The following is a 22453-nucleotide window of genomic DNA, read 5'->3' as shown; positions in this document are numbered from 1 at the left end:
AGTCCCTGGTCAGTTTTTGGATGTGGGTCCCTCTGTCTGTCCGTCTGTGAGTCCCTTGGTCAGTTCTTGTATGTGGGTCCCTCTGTCTGTCAGTCTTTGAGTCCCTTGGTCAGTTATTGGATGTGGGTCCCTCTGTCTGTCCGTCTGTGAGTCCCTTGGTCAGTTTTTTGGATGTGGGTCCCTCTGTCTGTGAGTCCCTTGGTCAGTTCTTGGATGTGGGTCCCTCTGTCTGTCCGTCTGTGAGTCCCTTGGTCAGTTTTTTGGATGTGGGTCCCTCTGTCTGTCCGTCTGTGAGTCCCTTGGTCAGTTTTTTGGATGTGGGTCCCTCTGTCTGTCCGTCTGTGAGTCCCTTGGTCAGTTATTGGATGTGGGTCCCTCTGTCTGTCCGTCTTTGAGTCCCTTGGTCAGTTCTTGGATGTGGGTCCCTCTGTCTGTCCGTCTTTGAGTCCCTTGGTCAGTTTTTGAATGTGGGTCCCTCTGTCTGTCCGTCTGTGAGTCCCTTGGTCAGTTATTGGATGTGGGTCCCTCTGTCTGTCCGTCTGTGAGTCCCTTGGTCAGTTTTTTGGATGTGGGTCCCTCTGTCTGTGAGTCCCTTGGTCAGTTCTTGGATGTGGGTCCCTCTGTCTGTCCGTCTGTGAGTCCCTTGGTCAGTTTTTTGGATGTGGGTCCCTCTGTCTGTCCGTCTGTGAGTCCCTTGGTCAGTTTTTTGGATGTGGGTCCCTCTGTCTGTCCGTCTGTGAGTCCCTTGGTCAGTTATTGGATGTGGGTCCCTCTGTCTGTCCGTCTTTGAGTCCCTTGGTCAGTTCTTGGATGTGGGTCCCTCTGTCTGTCCGTCTTTGAGTCCCTTGGTCAGTTTTTGAATGTGGGTCCCTCTGTCTGTCCGTCTGTGAGTCCCTTGGTCAGTTATTGGATGTGGGTCCCTCTGTCTGTCCGTCTGTGAGTCCCTTGGTCAGTTTTTTGGATGTGGGTCCCTCTGTCTGTCCATCTGTGAGTCCCTTGGTCAGTTATTGGATGTGGGTCCCTCTGTCTGTCCGTCTGTGAGTCCCTTGGTCAGTTATTGGATGTGGGTCCCTCTGTCTGTCCGTCTGTGAGTCCCTTGGTCAGTTTTTTGGATGTGGGTCCCTCTGTCTGTCCGTCTGTGAGTCCCTTGGTCAGTTATTGGATGTGGGTCCCTCTGTCTGTCCGTCTGTGAGTCCCTTGGTCAGTTTTTGGATGTGGGTCCCTCTGTCTGTGAGTCCCTTGGTCAGTTCTTGGATGTGGGTCCCTCTGTCTGTCCGTCTGTGAGTCCCTTGGTCAGTTATTGGATGTGGGTCCCTCTGTCTGTCCGTCTGAGTCCCTTGGTCAGTTCTTGGATGTGGGTCCCTCTGTCTGTCCGTCTGTGAGTCCCTTGGTCAGTTCTTGGATGTGGGTCCCTCTGTCCGTCTGTGAGTCCCTTGGTCAGTTATTGGATGTGGGTCCCTCTGTCTGTCCGTCTGCGAGTCCCTTGGTCAGTTCTTGTATGTGGGTCCCTCTGTCTGTCCGTCTGTGAGTCCCTTGGTCAGTTTTTTGGATGTGGGTCCCTCTGTCTGTCCGTCTGTGAGTCCCTTGGTCAGTTATTGGATGTGGGTCCCTCTGTCTGTCCGTCTTTGAGTCCCTTGGTCAGTTTTTGAATGTGGGTCCCTCTGTCTGTCCGTCTGTGAGTCCCTTGGTCAGTTATTGGATGTGGGTCCCTCTGTCTGTCCGTCTGTGAGTCCCTTGGTCAGTTTTTTGGATGTGGGTCCCTCTGTCTGTCCGTCTGTGAGTCCCTTGGTCAGTTATTGGATGTGGGTCCCTCTGTCTGTCCGTCTGTGAGTCCCTTGGTCAGTTATTGGATGTGGGTCCCTCTGTCTGTCCGTCTGTGAGTCCCTTGGTCAGTTTTTTGGATGTGGGTCCCTCTGTCTGTCCGTCTGTGAGTCCCTTGGTCAGTTATTGGATGTGGGTCCCTCTGTCTGTCCGTCTGTGAGTCCCTTGGTCAGTTCTTGGATGTGGGTCCCTCTGTCGGTCCCCCCCTGTGGGTCTCCCTGTCCTGCTTTTAGCTCGTCTCCTATCTAAAAGATCCACCCCCACAAATATATTATCCAATGGTGATTGGTGGGTGTGTGTATGGAGATCAGGGCAAGTCACACGTCTAGTATATAGGAGAAAGTTCACACTTGCAACAGGTTAATGTTTTCTAATGCTGATTTATAGTAGCAACAATGAATTCATGGTAAATCCATCAATCTTACATGGAACAATAAAGTTGTATGAAAACAAATAATTTCCCCCAGTGTGCAGTCGTACGACGTGCTTGACACTCCTCTTTAGCAGACAAATGTTCACCCTTCCACGGGCATGCTGGAACCAAGGACCTTCCTCTCACGAAGGGGTAAGTAGAGCCGGACGCTTCCGATGTTTCGGAGGTCACGCCTCCTTTCTCAAGTATGATCATACCATGAGATCCTCTGTTTTTAGGAAGACGTTATATTTTAGCCTCCAGTTCACCTCTGGCTCGTTGACCTCTCTCAGGGATCGGTCCATTGTCTACAGACCTCAGTATCACTTGGCTCAATACATCTGATGGCCATTGGCTTCACCTCTCAACTAACACCGCTAAGACGTGTTTAGTTATTTAAGACTTCTGTTTGGTAACATACCATCAATATACCATTGTCTGGCTTATTTACATGTCTCTTAGTAGAGATACACATTTACAGACAGTCAGGGAAGGTCTGTGCCCTCTCAATGAACTATTTGGGGCCTTCTGAGAATAGGGACAACATGGAGGACAGATTGTCATGTTATATTAAAAATAGTGATTCCTATTTGGGGCTTATTAGCACGACATCTCTTAGTCTCTAGTCTTACTCTCTCTCTCTTACATAGTTACATAGTACGGTCGAAAAAAGACATATGTCCATCAAGTCTAACCAGGGAATTAAGGGGTAGGGGTGTGGTATGATATTGGGGGAAGGGAAGGGATTTTATATTTCTTCATAAGCATTAATGTTATTTTGTTCCAGGAATGTATCTAACCCTGCTTTAAAGCTGTTAATTGTTCCTGCTGTGACCAGTTCCTGAGGTAGACCGTTCCATAAATTCACAGTCCTCACGGTAAAGAAGGCGTGTCGCCCCTTTAGACTAAACCTTTTCTTCTCCAGACGGAGGGAGTGCCCCCTCGTCCTTTGGGGGGGTTTAACCTGGAACAGTTTTTCTCCATATTTTTTGTATGGGCCATTTATATACTTATATACGGTTATCATATCCCCCCTTATACGTCTCTTCTCAAGACTAAACAATTGTAACTCCTTTAATCGCTCCTCATAGCTAAGATGTTCCATGCCCCATATTAGTTTAGTCGCGCGTCTCTGCACCCTTTCCAGCTCCGCAGTGTCCCTTTTATGGACAGGTGCCCAAAACTGAACAGCATATTCCAGGTGAGGCCGTACCAATGCTTTATAAAGGGGGAGTATTATACACTATAGACTGTACCAATGCTTTATAAAGGGGGAGTATTATACACTATAGACTGTACCAATGCTTTATAAAGGGGGAGTATTATACACTATAGACTGTACCAATGCTTTATAAAGGGGGGGGAGTATTATACACTATAGACTGTACCAATGCTTTATAAAGGGGGGGGGGGGAGTATTATACACTATAGACTGTACCAATGCTTTATAAAGGGGGAGTATTATACACTATAGACTGTACCAATACTTTATAAAGGGGGAGTATTATACACTATAGACTGTACCAATGCTTTATAAAGGGGGAGTATTATAGACTATAGACTGTACCAATGCTTTATAAAGGGGGAGTATTATAGACTATAGACTGTACCAATGCTTTATAAAGGGGGAGTATTATAGACTATAGACTGTACCAATGCTTTATAAAGGGGGAGTATTATAGACTATAGACTGTACCAATGCTTTATAAAGGGGGAGTATTATAGACTATAGACTGTACCAATGCTTTATAAAGGGGGAGTATTATAGACTATAGACTGTACCAATGCTTTATAAAGGGGGAGTATTATAGACTATAGACTGTACCAATGCTTTATAAAGGGGGAGTATTATACACTATAGACTGTACCAATGCTTTATAAAGGGGGAGTATTATACACTATAGACTGTACCAATGCTTTATAAAGGGGGAGTATTATAGACTATAGACTGTACCAATGCTTTATAAAGGGGGAGTATTATAGACTATAGACTGTACCAATGCTTTATAAAGGGGGAGTATTATAGACTATAGACTGTACCAATGCTTTATAAAGGGGGAGTATTATACACTATAGACTGTACCAATGCTTTATAAAGGGGGAGTATTATACACTATAGACTGTACCAATGCTTTATAATGGGGGAGTATTATACACTATAGACTGTACCAATGCTTTATAAAGGGGGAGTATTATACACTATAGACTGTACCAATGCTTTATAAAGGGGGAGTATTATACACTATAGACTGTACCAATGCTTTATAAAGGGGGAGTATTATACACTATAGACTGTACCAATGCTTTATAAAGGGGGAGTATTATACACTATAGACTGTACCAATGCTTTATAAAGGGGGAGTATTATAGACTATAGACTGTACCAATGCTTTATAAAGGGGGAGTATTATAGACTATAGACTGTACCAATGCTTTATAAAGGGGGAGTATTATAGACTATAGACTGTACCAATGCTTTATAAAGGGGGAGTATTATACACTATAGACTGTACCAATGCTTTATAAAGGGGGAGTATTATACACTATAGACTGTACCAATGCTTTATAAAGGGGGAGTATTATACACTATAGACTGTACCAATGCTTTATAAAGGGGGAGTATTATACACTATAGACTGTACCAATACTTTATAAAGGGGGAGTATTATACACTATAGACTGTACCAATGCTTTATAAAGGGGGAGTATTATAGACTATAGACTGTACCAATGCTTTATAAAGGGGGAGTATTATACACTATAGACTGTACCAATGCTTTATAAAGGGGGAGTATTATACACTATAGACTGTACCAATGCTTTATAAAGGGGGAGTATTATACACTATAGACTGTACCAATGCTTTATAAAGGGGGAGTATTATACACTATAGACTGTACCAATGCTTTATAAAGGGGGAGTATTATAGACTATAGACTGTACCAATGCTTTATAAAGGGGGAGTATAATACACTATAGACTGTACCAATGCTTTATAAAGGGGGAGTATTATACACTATAGACTGTACCAATGCTTTATAAAGGGGGAGTATTATACACTATAGACTGTACCAATGCTTTATAAAGGGGGAGTATTATACACTATAGACTGTACCAATGCTTTATAAAGGGGGAGTATTATAGACTATAGACTGTACCAATGCTTTATAAAGGGGGAGTATTATAGACTATAGACTGTACCAATGCTTTATAAAGGGGGAGTATTATAGACTATAGACTGTACCAATGCTTTATAAAGGGGGAGTATTATACACTATAGACTGTACCAATGATTTATAAAGGGGGAGTATTATACACTATAGACTGTACCAATGCTTTATAAAGGGGGAGTATTATAGACTATAGACTGTACCAATGCTTTATAAAGGGGGAGTATTATAGACTATAGACTGTACCAATGCTTTATAAAGGGGGAGTATTATAGACTATAGACTGTACCAATGCTTTATAAAGGGGGAGTATTATACACTATAGACTGTACCAATGCTTTATAAAGGGGGAGTATTATACACTATAGACTGTACCAATGCTTTATAAAGGGGGAGTATTATACACTATAGAATGTACCAATGCTTTATAAAGGGGGAGTATTATACACTATAGACTGTACCAATGCTTTATAAAGGGGGAGTATTATACACTATAGACTGTACCAATGCTTTATAAAGGGGGAGTATTATACACTATAGACTGTACCAATACTTTATAAAGGGGGAGTATTATACACTATAGACTGTACCAATACTTTATAAAGGGGGAGTATTATGTCCCTGTCCCTGGAGTCCAGGCCTCTTTTGATACATGACAATATCCTGCCGGCCTTGGAAGCAGCAGCCTGACATTGTGCTATTCTGTAGTCTGTGATCTACAAGTCCCCCAGATCCTTCTCTACCAGTGACTCTGCCAGTTTAATCCCCCCTAAGACATACGACGCTGCAGGTTATTAGTATACAAAGCCCCCCTCTATATACACAGCCCCCCTCTATATACACAGCCCCCCTCTATATACACAGCCCTCCTCTATATACACAGCCCCCCCTCTATATACACAGCCCCCCCTCTATATACACAGCCCCCCTCTATATACACAGCCCCCCTCTATATACACAGCCCCCCCTCTATATACACAGCCCCCCCTCTATATATACACAGCCCCCCTCTATATATACAGCCCCCCCTCTATATACAGAGCCCCCTCTATATACACAGCCCCCCTCTATATACACAGCCCCCCCTCTATATACACAGCCCCCCTCTATATACACAGCCCCCCCTCTATATACACAGCCCCCCCTCTATATACACAGCCCCCCCTCTATATACACAGCCCCCCCTCTATATACACAGCCCCCCTCTATATACACAGCCCCCCCTCTATATACACAGCCTCCCCCCTATATACACAGCCCCCCCTCTATATACACAGCCCCCCCTCTATATACACAGACCCCCTCTATATACACAGACCCCCTCTACATACACAGCCCCCCCTCTATATACACAGCCCCCCTCTATATACACAGCCCCCCCCTCTATATACAGAGCCCCCCTCTATATACACAGCCCCCTCTATATATACACAGCCCCCCCTCTATATACACAGCCCCCCCTCTATATATACAGCCCCCCTCTATATATACAGCCCCCCTCTATATACACAGCCCCCCTCTATATACACAGCCCCCCCTCTATATATACACAGCCCTCCCTCTATATACACAGCCCCCCCCTATATACACAGTCCCCCCCCTCTATATACACAGCCCCCCTCTATATACACAGCCCCCCCTCTATATATACAGCCCCCCTCTATATATACAGCCCCCCTCTATATATACAGCCCCCCTCTATATACACAGCCCCCCCTCTATATACACAGCCCCCCTCTATATACACAGCCCCCCCCTATATACACAGTCCCCCCCCTCTATATACACAGCCCCCCCCTATATACACAGTCCCCCCCCTCTATATACACAGCCCCCCTAAGACATACGACGCATGCAGGTTATTAGTGCCCAGATGCATAACTCTCTGTCTCTTAGCCTCTATTCTCTCTATCTGAGCCTCTAGTCTCTCTTTCTCTTAGCCTCTAGTCTCTCTCTTAGCCTCTAGACTTTCTCTGTCTCGACTTTCTCTGTCTCTAGTCTCTCAGTCTCTAGTCTCTCTTAGCCTCTAGTCTTTCTCTCTCTTAGCCTCGTCTCTCTCTCTGTCTCTATTAGCCTCTAGTCTCTCTATTAGCCTCTCAGTCTTTCTCTCTCTAGTCTTTCTTAGTCTCTATCTGGTCTCTCTCTGGTCTCTCTCTCAGCCTCTAGTCTCTCTCTAGTCTCTATCTGGTCTCTCTTAGCCTCTATCTGGTCTCTCTCTTAGCCTCTAGTCTCTCTCTTAGCCTCTAGTCTCTATCTGGTCTCTTAGCCTCTCTCTGGTCTCTCTCTTAGCCTCTAGTCTCTCTCTAGTCTCTATCTGGTCTCTCTCTTAGCCTCTATCTGGTCTCTCTCTTAGCCTCTAGTCTCTCTCTGGTCTCTCTTAGCCTCTCTCTAGTCTCTATCTGGTCTCTCTCTTAGCCTCTAGTCTTTCTCTCTAGTCTCTCAGCCTCTAGAGTCTCTCTAGTCTCTAACTGGTCTATCTCAGCCTCTAGTCTCTCACTAGTCTCTATCTGGTCTCTCTCTCTTAGCCTCTAGTCTCTATCTGGTCTCTCTCTCTTAGCCTCTAGTCTCTATCTGGTCTCTCTCTTAGCCTCTAGTCTCTATCTGGTCTCTCTCTTAGCCTCTAGTCTTTCTCTCTAGTCTATCTGGTCTCTCTTAGCCTCTAGTCTATCTGGTCTCTCTCTTAGCCTCTAGTCTCTATCTGGTCTCTCTTAGCCTCTAGTCTCTATCCGGTCTCTCTCTTAGCCTCTAGTCTCTATCCGGTCTCTCTCTTAGCCTCTAGTCTCTATCCAGTCTCTCTCTTAGCCTCTAGTCTCTATCCGGTCTCTCTCTTAGCCTCTAGTCTCTATCTGGTCTCTCTTAGCCTCTAGTCTCTCTCTCTGTGTCGCTCTGTGGTCTCTCTCTAATCTTTCTCTCAGCCTCTCTTTGGTCTCTATCTAATCTTTCTCTATCTGGTCTCTCTCTTAGCCTCTAGTCTCTATCTGGTCTCTCTCTCTTAGCCTCTAGTCTCTATCTGGTCTCTCTCTCTTAGCCTCTAGTCTCTATCTGGTCTCTCTCTCTTAGCCTCTAGTCTCTATCTGGTCTCTCTCTCTTAGCCTCTAGTCTCTATCTGGTCTCTCTCTCTTAGCCTCTAGTCTCTATCTGGTCTCTCTCTCTTAGCCTCTAGTCTCTATCTGGTCTCTCTCTTAGCCTCTAGTCTCTATCTGGTCTCTCTCTCTTAGCCTCTAGTCTCTATCTGGTCTCTCTCTCTTAGCCTCTAGTCTCTATCTGGTCTCTCTCTCTTAGCCTCTAGTCTCTATCTGGTCTCTCTCTCTTAGCCTCTAGTCTCTCACTAGTCTCTGTCTGGTCTCTCTTAGCCTCTAGTCTCTATCTGGTCTCTCTCTTAGCCTCTAGTCTTTCTCTCTAGTCTCTTAGCCTCTAGAGTCTCTCTAGTCTCTATCTGGTCTCTCTCGTGTCTCTAACTGGTCTCTCTCTTAGCCTCTAGTCTCTATCTGGTCTCTCTTAGCCTCTAGTCTCTATCTGGTCTCTCTCTAGTCTCTATCTGGTCTCTCTCTTAGCCTCTAGTCTCTATCTAGTCTCTATCTAGTCTCTATCTAGTCTCTATCTAGTCTCTATCTAGTCTCTATCTAGTCTCTATCTAGTCTCTATCTAGTCTCTATCTAGTCTCTATCTAGTCTCTATCTAGTCTCTATCTAGTCTCTATCTAGTCTCTATCTAGTCTCTATCTAGTCTCTATCTAGTCTCTATCTAGTCTCTATCTAGTCTCTATCTAGTCTCTATCTAGTCTATCTGGTCTCTCTCTAGTCTATCTGGTCTCTCTCTTAGCCTCTAGTCTCTCTCTCTGTCTCTCTGTCTTGTCTCTGTCTCGCTCTGTGGTCTCTCCAATCTTTCTATCAGCCTCTCTCTGGTCTCTCTCAGTCTCTATCAACTTCACAAAGTAGTCAGACCACAGGTGTGCCCCAGCTAGGTGTCTTTCCTCAGGGCTCCGTTTCCTGAGCACAATAGACCATAAATGTACAAATAGACATACAACTGGGAATTGCACTTTATGTTCTGTTATTCTCATTAGAATCGAGATAAAAGAACTTTATCACCTGGTGCTCAATAAACTGCTCAGAGAGATCCACTCGGTGTCTTCAGAACTTCACATCCAAGACTTGCTGGACGGTGCGTTCCTGGCCGTGTGGACACTAATTCTGAGGGGGTGTGGAAGTGGTCGCCGTCATGCGAGCTGTTGGGACGTTTCAGGAGTCTCCTCCCTTTCTCGTTGAGAAGACACCGAGTGAATCTCTCTGAGCAGTTTATTGAGCACCGGGTGATTATGTTCTGTTATTCTCGTTAGAGGATTCTTGGCCTCTAGTGTCTCTCTTGGCCTCTAGTGTCTCTCTTGGCCTCTAGTGTCTCTCTTGGCCTCTAGTCTCTCTTGGCCTCTATTTGTGGTTTTGTTACTCTTGTCTGGAAAAAAAATCCCGTTTCACACAAGAGAAGCATTGACCCTCACGCACTTCAGGTAGGTCTCTTATTCAACAGGACCAGTGTTCTCTACAGATATATATCTACAACAAGGCTGCATCCGGTACTGCTGTATGACTATGCTTCCATGACTGTTCATAGAAATATACATTTATTCATCCAAGTGTAAGTCCTATTCACATGCGCCAGTATACCATATAAATACTTCAGTGTAATCCTATCTGTGAGGAGGAGACTGCTGAGAAGTGATCTCTACAGAACAGGAGGGGTCAGTGTTCACCTGTCAGTCTATAGTGAATGGTGGTGGATCCTGTGTTATCTATACATATAGGTGTCACCTGTCAGTCTATACTGAATGGTGGATCCTGTGCAACTAAACAGTTTCCTGTGAGAGGTCTGAGCCCTTTATTAGTATAACTGCAAAGCATCAGTGCCTACTGCGCCTCCCTACCGTACCCCAGGGGACGCCGTGCCTCCCTACCGTACCCCAGGGGACGCCGCGCCTCCCTACCGTACCCCAGGGGACGCCGCGCCTCCCTACCGTACCCCAGGGGACGTCGCGCCTCCCTACCGTACCCCAGGGGACGCCGCGCCTCCCTACCGTACCCCAGGGGACGCCGCGCCTCCCTACCGTACCCCAGGGGACAAAATGAGGGTTGTAGTCTGACAGTCTTGTGTAATAGTAATAAAGCAATGTCTGATACATAAAGGGTTCACTTATTTTATTTCACAACAGATTATTTCACAACTGCTGATATAACAGTTCAGAGGCCAGTCAGCCCGGAGCGCGGATCCCCAGCAGAGGTCAGTCAGCCCGGATCCCCAGCAGAGGTCAGTCAGCCCGGATCCCCAGCAGAGGTCAGTCAGCCCGGATCCCCAGCAGAGGTCAGTCAGCCCGGATCCCCAGCAGAGGTCAGTCAGCCCGGATCCCCAGCAGAGGTCAGTCAGCCCGGATCCCCAGCAGAGGTCAGTCAGCCCGGATCCCCAGCAGAGGTCAGTCAGCCCGGATCCCCAGCAGAGGTCAGTCAGCCCGGATCCCCAGCAGAGGTCAGTCAGCCCGGATCCCCAGCAGAGGTCAGTCAGCCCGGAGCGCGGATCCCCAGCAGAGGTCAGTCAGCGCGGATCCCCAGCAGAGGTCAGTCAGCCCGGATCCCCAGCAGAGGTCAGTCAGCCCGGATCCCCAGCAGTGGTCAGTCAGCCCGGATCCCCAGCAGTGGTCAGTCAGCGCAGACCCCCAGCAGAGGTCAGTCAGCGCAGACCCCCAGCAGAGGTCAGTCAGCGCAGACCCCCAGCAGAGGTCAGTCAGCGCAGACCCCCAGCAGAGGTCAGTCAGCGCAGACCCCCAGCAGAGGTCAGTCAGCCCGGAGCGCGGACCCCCCCAGCAGAGGTCAGTCAGCCCGGAGCGCGGACCCCCTCAGCAGAGGTCAGTCAGCCCGGAGCGCGGACCCCCTCAGCAGAGGTCAGTCAGCCCGGAGCGCGGACCCCCTCAGCAGAGGTCAGTCAGCCCGGAGCGCGGACCCCCTCAGCAGAGGTTAGTCCGGAGTGCAGACCCCAAGCAGAGGTCAGTCCGGACCCCCAGCAGAGGTCAGGCCCTGGGGGGCGGTTTGGCACTTGGTAACATCACGTAGCTCTTCAGGGCGGGCAGCGGTTTGATCTTGCGCCCGGCCCAGCCGCCCTTCCTCTTCCAGAGTCCACTGGACGGCCGGATCCCCAGCCAGCGGTTCCGCCCAGCCTTGCCAATCACCCGCTTGTTATGGTCGACATTGGAGATGCGTCCTACAGTGGCCACGCAGGTTTCCAGCACCTGTGAAGGGGAGAGGGGTCAGACCGTGGCAAGGGCAGGGGAGAGGGGGTCAGACCGTGGCAAGGGCAGGGGAGAGGGGTCAGACGGCGGCAAGGGCAGGGGAGAGGGGGTCAGACCGCGGCAAGGGCAGGGGAGAGGGGGTCAGACTGTGGCAAGGGCAGAGGCCAGACTGGGGCCCACACTAGCAGGGTCAGAAGTCAGGTGGTCGGATTGTGGCGAGGTCAGGGCGTGTTACCTGCACTTGTCTCTTGGAGGGCAGCTGCACAATGGCAGTTCCGTTCACCTTCCTTAGTAACACCCCACACGTCCCTGTGAGAGGGGAGTGACATGTCACATACATTGTGGACCCCCTGTTCTCATGTGCTGTGTGGCCCCTGACTTACCGGCAGCTCTGATAAACTCTGCGCCTTTCCCAGGGGTCACTTCCAGGCAGTTCACCAGGGTTCCGACTGGCAACGCCCCAAGCGGGTGAGAGTCTCCCTCCTGGGCAGAAACTGAAAAACAGTCAAAGGTTAACAGTCATGTGACACAATCATGGCCTGAGGGCCCCCTATACATCATACCCGCCATGCGTCCAATGTGTCCGGATGACGTGATCAGATCTCCGGCCTTCATGTTCTCAGTAGCGATAATCCAACGTTTACGTTTCCCACCAGCGACCAGAGCGATGTCCGCCGACCTGTAAGACACGTCCGGGATCAGATCATACGTGACCAACACAGGAGGAGAATAAGACACGTCCGGGATCAGATCATACGTGACCAACACAGGGGAATAAGACACGTCCGGGATCAGATCATACGTGACCAACACAGGAGGAGAATAAGACACGTCCGGGATCAGATCATACGTGACCAACACAGGGGAATAAGACACGTCCGGGATCAGATCATACGTGACCAACACAGGAGGAGAATAAGACACGTCCGGGATCAGATCATACGTGACCAACACAGGAGGAGAATAAGAGACGTCCGGGATCAGATCATACGTGACCAACACAGGAGAATAAGACACGTCCGGGATCAGATCATACGTGACCAACACAGGAGGAGAATAAGACACGTCCGGGATCAGATCATACGTGACCAACACAGGAGGAGAATAAGACACGTCCGGGATCAGATCATACGTGACCAACACAGGAGGAGAATAAGACACGTCCGGGATCAGATCATACGTGACCAACACAGGAGGAGAATAAGACACGTCCGGGATCAGATCATACGTGACCAACACAGGAGGAGAATAAGAGACGTCCGGGATCAGATCATACGTGACCAACACAGGAGGAGAATAAGACACGTCCGGGATCAGATCATACGTGACCAACACAGGAGAATAAGACACGTCCGGGATCAGATCATACGTGACCAACACAGGAGGAGAATAAGACACATCCAGGATCAGATCATACGTGACCAACAGAGGGGAATAAGACACGTCCGGGATCAGATCATACGTGACCAACAGAGGAGAATAAGACACGTCCGGGATCAGATCATACGTGACCAACACAGGAGGAGAATAAGACACGTCCGGGATCAGATCATACGTGACCAACAGAGGAGAATAAGACACGTCCGGGATCAGATCATACGTGACCAACAGAGGAGAATAAGAGACGTCCGGGATCAGATCATACGTGACCAACAGAGGAGAATAAGACACGTCCGGGATCAGATCATACGTGACCAACAGAGGAGAATAAGACACGTCCGGGATCAGATCATACGTGACCAACACAGGAGGAGAATAAGACACGTCCGGGATCAGATCATACGTGACCAACACAGGAGGAGAATAAGACCCGTCCGGGATCAGATCATACGTGACCAACACAGGAGGAGAATAAGACACGTCCGGGATCAGATCATACGTGACCAACACAGGAGGAGAATAAGACACGTCCGGGATCAGATCATACGTGACAAACACAGGAGGAGAATAAGACACGTCCGGGATCAGATCATACGTGACCAACACAGGAGAATAAGACACGTCCGGGATCAGATCATACGTGACCAACACAGGAGGAGAATAAGACACGTCCGGGATCAGATCATACGTGACCAACACAGGAGAATAAGACACGTCCGGGATCAGATCATACGTGACCAACACAGGAGGAGAATAAGACACGTCCGGGATCAGATCATACGTGACCAACACAGGAGGAGAATAAGACACGTCCGGGATAAGATCATACGTGACCAACACAGGAGGAGAATAAGACACGTCCGGGATCAGATCATACGTGACCAACACAGGAGGAGAATAAGACACGTCCGGGATCAGATCATACGTGACCAACACAGGAGGAGAATAAGACCCGTCCGGAATCAGATCATACGTGACCAACACAGGAGGAGAATAAGACACGTCCGGGATCAGATCATACGTGACCAACACAGGAGGAGAATAAGACACGTCCGGGATCAGATCATACGTGACCAACACAGGAGGAGAATAAGAGACGTCCGGGATCAGATCATACGTGACCAACACAGGAGGAGAATAAGACACGTCCGGGATCAGATCATACGTGACCAACACAGGAGAATAAGACACGTCCGGGATCAGATCATACGTGACCAACACAGGAGGAGAATAAGACACGTCCGGGATCAGATCATACGTGACCAACACAGGAGGAGAATAAGACACATCCAGGATCAGATCATACGTGACAAACAGAGGAGAATAAGACACGTCCGGGATCAGATCATACGTGACCAACACAGGAGGAGAATAAGACACATCCAGGATCAGATCATACGTGACCAACACAGGAGGAGAATAAGACACATCCAGGATCAGATCATACGTGACCAACACAGGAGGAGAATAAGACATGTCCGGGATCAGATCATACGTGACCAACACAGGAGGAGAATAAGACCCGTCCGGGATCAGATCATACGTGACCAACACAGGAGGAGAATAAGACACGTCCGGGATCAGATCATACGTGACCAACACAGGAGGAGAATAAGACACGTCCGGGATAAGATCATACGTGACCAACACAGGAGAATAAGACACGTCCGGGATCAGATCATACGTGACCAACACAGGAGGAGAATAAGACCCGTCCGGGATCAGATCATACGTGACCAACACAGGAGGAGAATAAGACCCGTCCGGGATCAGATCATACGTGACCAACACAGGAGGAGAATAAGACCCGTCCGGGATCAGATCATACGTGACCAACACAGGAGGAGAATAAGACACGTCCGGGATCAGATCATACGTGACAAACACAGGAGGAGAATAAGACACGTCCGGGATCAGATCATACGTGACCAACACAGGAGAATAAGACACGTCCGGGATCAGATCATACGTGACCAACACAGGAGGAGAATAAGACACGTCCGGGATCAGATCATACGTGACCAACACAGGAGGAGAATAAGACCCGTCCGGGATCAGATCATACGTGACCAACACAGGAGGAGAATAAGACACGTCCGGGATCAGATCATACGTGACCAACACAGGAGGAGAATAAGACACGTCCGGGATCAGATCATACGTGACCAACACAGGAGGAGAATAAGAGACGTCCGGGATCAGATCATACGTGACCAACACAGGAGGAGAATAAGACACGTCCGGGATCAGATCATACGTGACCAACACAGGAGGAGAATAAGACACGTCCGGGATCAGATCATACGTGACCAACACAGGAGAATAAGACACGTCCGGGATCAGATCATACGTGACCAACACAGGAGGAGAATAAGACACGTCCGGGATCAGATCATACGTGACCAACACAGGAGGAGAATAAGACACATCCAGGATCAGATCATACGTGACCAACAGAGGGGAATAAGACACGTCCGGGATCAGATCATACGTGACCAACAGAGGAGGAGAATAAGACACATCCGGGATCAGATCATACGTGACCAACACAGGAGGAGAATAAGACACGTCCGGGATCAGATCATACGTGACCAACACAGGAGGAGAATAAGACACATCCGGGATCAGATCATACGTGACCAACACAGGAGGAGAATAAGACACGTCCGGGATCAGATCATACGTGACCAACACAGGAGGAGAATAAGACACGTCCGGGATCAGATCATACGTGACCAACACAGGAGGAGAATAAGACACATCCGGGATCAGATCATACGTGACCAACACAGGAGGAGAATAAGACATGTCCGGGATCAGATCATACGTGACCAACACAGGAGGAGAATAAGACACGTCCGGGATAAGATCATACGTGACCAACACAGGAGGAGAATAAGAGACGTCCGGGATCAGATCATACGTGACCAACAGAGGAGAATAAGACACGTCCGGGATCAGATCATACGTGACCAACAGAGGAGAATAAGACACGTCCGGGATCAGATCATACGTGACCAACAGAGGAGAATAAGACATGTCCGGGATCAGATCATACGTGACCAACACAGGAGGAGAATAAGACCCGTCCGGGATCAGATCATACGTGACCAACACAGGAGGAGAATAAGACACGTCCGGGATCAGATCATACGTGACCAACACAGGAGGAGAATAAGACACGTCCGGGATCAGATCATACGTGACCAACACAGGAGGAGAATAAGACAAGTCCGGGATCAGATCATACGTGACCAACACAGGAGGAGAATAAGACACGTCCGGGATCAGATCATACGTGACCAACACAGGAGGAGAATAAGACACGTCCGGGATAAGATCATACGCCAACACAGGAGGAGAATAAGACACGTCCGGGATAAGATCATACGTGACCAACACAGGAGGAGAATAAGACACGTCCGGGATAAGATCATACGTGACCAACACAGGAGGAGAATAAGACACGTCCGGGATAAGATCATACGTGACCAACACAGGAGGAGAATAAGACACGTCCGGGATTAGATCATACGTGACCAACACAGGAGGAGAATAAGACACGTCCGGGATCAGATCATACGTGACCAACACAGGAGGAGAATAAGACCACGTCCGGGATCAGATCATCCGTGACCAACACAGGAGGAGAATAAGACACCGTCCGGGATCAGATCATCCGTGACCAACACAGGAGGAGAATAAGAGACGTCCGGGATCAGATCATACGTGACCAACACAGGAGGAGAATAAGAGACGTCCGGGATCAGATCATACGTGACCAACACAGGAGGAGAATAAGAGACGTCCGGGATCAGATCATACGTGACCAACACAGGAGGAGAATAAGACACGTCCGGGATCAGATCATACGTGACCAACACAGGAGGAGAATAAGACACGTCCGGGATCAGATCATACGTGACCAACACAGGAGGAGAATAAGACACGTCCGGGATCAGATCATACGTGACCAACACAGGAGGAGAATAAGACACGTCCGGGATCAGATCATACGTGACCAACACAGGAGGAGAATAAGACACGTCCGGGATCAGATCATACGTGACCAACACAGGAGGAGAATAAGACACATCCGGGATCAGATCATACGTGACCAACACAGGAGAATAAGACACGTCCGGGATCAGATCATACGTGACCAACACAGGAGGAGAATAAGACACATCCAGGATCAGATCATACGTGACCAACAGAGGGGAATAAGACACGTCCGGGATCAGATCATACGTGACCAACCAGAGGAGAATAAGACACGTCCGGGATCAGATCATACGTGACCAACACAGGAGGAGAATAAGACACATCCAGGATCAGATCATACGTGACCAACACAGGAGGAGAATAAGACACGTCCGGGATCAGATCATACGTGACCAACACAGGAGGAGAATAAGACACGTCCGGGATCAGATCATACGTGACCAACACAGGAGGAGAATAAGACACGTCCGGGATCAGATCATACGTGACCAACACAGGAGGAGAATAAGAGACGTCCGGGATCAGATCATACGTGACCAACAGAGGAGAATAAGACACGTCCGGGATCAGATCATACGTGACCAACAGAGGAGAATAAGACACGTCCGGGATCAGATCATACGTGACCAACACAGGAGGAGAATAAGACCCGTCCGGGATCAGATCATACGTGACCAACACAGGGGAATAAGACACGTCCGGGATCAGATCATACGTGACCAACACAGGAGGAGAATAAGACCCCGTCCGGGATCAGATCATACGTGACCAACACAGGAGGAGAATAAGACACGTCCGGGATCAGATCATACGTGACCAACACAGGAGGAGAATAAGACACGTCCGGATCAGATCATACGTGACCAACACAGGAGGAGAATAAGACACGTCCGGGATCAGATCATACGTGACCAACACAGGAGGAGAATAAGACACGTCCGGGATCAGATCATACGTGACCAACACAGGAGGAGAATAAGACCCGTCCGGGATCAGATCATACGTGACCAACACAGGAGGAGAATAAGATACGTCCGGGATCAGATCATACGTGACCAACACAGGAGGAGAATAAGACACGTCCGGGATCAGATCATACGTGACCAACACAGGAGAATAAGACACGTCCGGGATCAGATCATACGTGACCAACACAGGAGGAGAATAAGACACGTCCGGGATCAGATCATACGTGACCAACAGAGGAGAATAAGACACGTCCGGGATCAGATCATACGTGATCATGGAGACTGGCATGTGACATACCTGCAGGGGTCATACCGCACCTCCACCACCTTCTCCTGGAACGCCATGTTCTCCCGCCCTGGTTCATAGCGCAGCCTCTGGAAATCAATCATCCTAAAGAGTTGCTTGTGCCCTCCGCCAATTCCGCGCACGCGGACACGACCTGTGACACAAGAAGAGTGAGACCCCACAGAAGGGGGGGGGAGAGAAGGCACAGGTGGGCAACAAGAGTGGGAGATAGCGGTCCACAGAGGGGGAGGGGGGGGTGAGAAGGTGGTCCACAGAGAGGGAGCGGGGGGGTGAGAAGGTGGTCCACAGAGAGGGTGCGGTACAGGTGGCACCAGAGTCCTGAAAAAGCTAGAATATATCTCACCAGTGTGATCTCGCCCGCCCGTCTTCCTCTTCCCTATGGGGTTAATTGTGTACTTGGCAGGTGGCTTCCAGATCTCCAGGCCATTGAGATGCGATGTGGTGAGGAGACCTCTAGAGGGCAACAGTGAGAAAGCAACAGCCTGCAGGAGAGAAGAACAGTAGGGGTGTACAGTAGCCCCCCCAGCAGTCACTGACTACATCAGGAGATCACCGACAAGACAACATGAGGGGCGCACGGCGGGTCACACACACAAAGTGCCCCTAAACCTGCAGGGGGAGGAATGGCACTAACCTGGGGACAGAGCAAAGAGTGTGATGAAGTTTGGCTGAAGGTCACCGATAAGCTGCGAAAGGCACGAGACAGTCTGCAGAGCGCCATGACCGGGACCCCAGAGGCTAATGGGAAAAAGACAACAAATCTCAGCAACAAACAGCGCAAGACCCCGATGTGGGGGGGTACACAGTGCCAGATCATGGGCCGGGAGCATAAAGCCCCCATCGACTAGAGCCCCTCACCAGTTAGAGCCCCAGCCCCCACAGGTTAGAGCCCCAGCCGGTCACAGCCCCCGCCGGCCACAGCCCACACAGGTTAGAGCCCCTGCCGGCCACAGCCCACACAGGTTAGAGCCCCAGCCCCCACAGGTTAGAGCCCCAGCCGGTCACAGCCCCCAAAACCCCCACAGGTCAGAGCCCCCGCCGGCCACAGCCCACACAGGTTAGAGCCCCTGCCGGCCACAGCCCACACAGGTTAGAGCCCCAGCCCCCACAGGTTAGAGCCCCAGCCGGTCACAGCCCCCAAAACCCCCACAGGTCAGAGCCCCCGCCGGCCACAGCCCACACAGGTTAGAGCCCCCGCCGGCCACAGCCCACACAGGTTAGAGCCCCCGCCGGCCACAGCCCACACAGGTTAGAGCCCCCGCCGGCCACAGCCCACACAGGTTAGAGCCCCCGCCGGCCACAGCCCACACAGGTTAGAGCCCCAGCCGGTCACAGCCCCCAAAACCCCCACAGGTCAGAGCCCCCGCCGGCCACAGCCCTCAGCGACCTGTATCTGTTGGAGGAATCTAATGATTTTACTTAAAGTCCCCTAAGTGTCAAAAAACAGTTTAATAAAAGTTCACAAGAGACACAATAACCCCTCCCATATTAAATGTAAACCCCCCCCCTTTTTCCTATATAAAAAACATGAAATAAACATATTTGGTATCGCCGCATACATAATTGTCCTAACTATTAAAACAACATTTATCCCGTACAGTAAGTGTAAAAAAATACTAGGGATGCACCGAAATTTCAGCAGCCCCTTCTGGCATTTTCGGCCGAAAATTTCAGGGGGCGTGGCATAACCCTTAAATGACAAAGGGCGAACAAGTACAGTCTGCGCCAGGGACTTCGCGCACCAGGACGTAACTGTATGCCCCCAGATCCACTGCGGCTATGACACAAGTGCAGGAGCTGCGCCCGCATCATAGACCGCATGTCCCTGCTGCTTTCAGCCGCCAGGAACCTGCTGGTAATGACGGACATCAGCGATCGGGCTGATATCCGGCATTAACCCCTCCGATGCTGTGATTATTATTGATCACGGCATCTGTGGTGCTTCCAGTGGCTGATCTGATCGCCTGCAGCACAGCCGCGGGGATCAGATCAGCTAAATTGGCGGCTGGAGGTCTCGTCACCTGCCTCCTGCTGCCATCGAGCAGACCAGAGAAGTAGATCACAGATAACGCTGATCAGTGCTAAGCATATGCATAGCACTGATCTGTATCTGCAATCTAAAGAATGCAATATATAGTCTAGGACTATAAAAGGGTAACAAACAAAAAAATAAAAAAAATAAGTGATTAAGCCCCTCCTCCAATAAAAAATAAAACTCCCTTCTTTCCTATAAAAAAAAAAATTAAAAAGTGTAAAAAAAATTTAAATAAATTATATTTGGTATCAACAGATGCATAAATGTCTGGTTCATAAAAACATTGTTAATGATCCTGTACGGTGAATGGCGTAAATATAAAGAACACCAAAGTCCAAAAATAGAGATTTTTATCAGAAAAATGTTATTAAAAAGTGATAAAAATAATAAATAAGATCAGAACAAGAAGGGTACCAATAAAACTACAGATCACGGCGCAAAAAATAGGCCCTCATAGAACCCGGAATACAAAAAAATTAAAAAAGTTACAGGGGTCAGAAAAAGACATATTTCCCCACCCCTGTGCTATAATAATAAATATATATATAATTTATATTAATATAGTGGAATTCCTATCGCCCGACGCCTGGGACATACAGTTCCGGGAAGGTGAATTTTTCGGGCAAGCAGTTTTCAGACCTGACAAGTACGACGGCGCTCAGCAGTCTGTATGGAGCAGCTCCTGACGGAGGTGGAGGTGCACCCGAATAAGATCTACATCCATCTTCATCATGGACAATACTTCTACAGCGACTGCCGCACAGGTCTCGGCACCAAAGGTGTTTTCTTACACAGACTCTGATGCTTACAGGATACTTCGCCACCTGGGAGGTGATGCATCGTTTCTCCACTCGCCATCAACTATAGATCTACAACGGAGACCAAGCGGTTGCTATCTCTAAATCTCCACTTAACCACCTTGGCTGAATATTTTAAGAATAACCGGATACCTCGAGGGATGAGGGCTCAACCACATGACAACTCTTTTGCACAAGATACGGAGTACTGCAACAGATATGAGCAAATAGCGAATAAATATTCATTTGATCTTATTCTACTTCAAATCGAGTTCCTACCGAGGGATGTCACTGCCGCCGGGATAAAGGGGATGGAATTGGAACAACTTTTAAAAGATAACGTATCAGCAGAGGACTATGAAAAAATCACATCTAAACAAAGTATTTTTCTACAAAAATTGCGCCAGGAACAAGAGGGCATAAAACGTCAAAAATGGACTAGAGATGCACATGATTATACATCAGGAAAAGTATATATGAGGAATAGGAAAACCAGAGATAACCAGGGCGAACAGAGCATGCAGGACAACCTCAAGAACCCCAGAATAAACGCCAAGGAATCACGTACTAATATTTTAGGACTGCCTCAGCCCCTCGACGCAAGCCCACCAGACGAGGGGGCAGAAAGCACAGACGAACCATCTCGCCCCAGGGGATTACGCTCCAACAAGGACAAGACCAGCCAACAGAAGCCACCATTCAAGAAACAGGTACAGAGACAATAGTGGTAAATATATCTTCATATCCATTAAATCCTGTACAGTCTAAATTACTAAATGGATAGACTGATTGCACTTTGATCATTATTTATTAGGTTTGATGTATTGAGTTGAATGTGTTTGTAATATGACGTCATTAATTGACTGGCCCTGCGCGGCCGTATATACTCACCAGTTTGCACATTGTATTGCTTGATAATGGCTGGGTGAGCTAGCCGAAACGTCGCCATTTTCACGTTTGTGTGAATAAAGACCACTTTTTTTTTTTTTGCAACATATGGGAGTGCGGTTGCCGTTCGTTAGAATATATATATACTCGAGTATAGGCCGAGTTTTTCAGCATGATTTTTCGTGCTGAAAACACCCCCCTCGGCTTATACTCGAGTGAACTCTCCGCCCTCAGTGGTCTTCAACCTGCGGATCTCCAGATGTTTCAAAACTACAACTCCCAGCAAGCCCGGGCAGCCATCGGCTGCCCGGGCTTGCTGGGAGTTGTAGTTTTGAAACATCTGGAGGTCCGCAGGTTGAAGACCACTGCGGCCTTCAACATCATCCAGACAAGGGG

The 22453-nt window shown here is 48.6% G+C and overlaps 1 protein-coding gene across 1 annotated transcript; it reads right to left on the bottom strand.

The window, feature by feature from the left end:
- Positions 1–10580: 10580 nt before the first annotated feature.
- Positions 10581–19185, bottom strand: LOC130322386 (39S ribosomal protein L2, mitochondrial-like). Its single transcript, XM_056553068.1, has 7 exons — positions 18972–19185; positions 18681–18819; positions 18329–18470; positions 12241–12356; positions 12061–12171; positions 11913–11986; positions 10581–11677 (listed from the first exon to the last, which is right to left on the bottom strand). The coding sequence occupies exons 1-7, from the start codon at positions 19176–19178 to the stop codon at positions 11459–11461; spliced, it is 1008 nt and encodes a 335-aa protein (XP_056409043.1). The 5' UTR covers positions 19179–19185; the 3' UTR covers positions 10581–11458.
- Between the last annotated feature and the right edge of the window lie 3268 nt (positions 19186–22453).

This window comes from Hyla sarda, unplaced genomic scaffold, assembly GCF_029499605.1.
Source record: "Hyla sarda isolate aHylSar1 unplaced genomic scaffold, aHylSar1.hap1 scaffold_2330, whole genome shotgun sequence".
Taxonomy (NCBI): domain Eukaryota; kingdom Metazoa; phylum Chordata; class Amphibia; order Anura; family Hylidae; genus Hyla; species Hyla sarda.
This window is presented reverse-complemented; position numbering and strand designations above follow the sequence as displayed.

Coding starts and splice junctions, on each gene's coding strand:
- LOC130322386 (XM_056553068.1), bottom strand. CDS start 19,178: ATGGGGGCTTTATGCTCCCGGCCCATGATCTGGCACTGTGTACCCCCC. Junction 18,820..18,971: donor ACTCTTTGCTCTGTCCCCAG/GTTAGTGCCATT, acceptor TCTCTCCTGCAG/GCTGTTGCTTTCTCACTGTT. Junction 18,471..18,680: donor GGGCGGGCGAGATCACACTG/GTGAGATATATT, acceptor CTTGTGTCACAG/GTCGTGTCCGCGTGCGCGGA.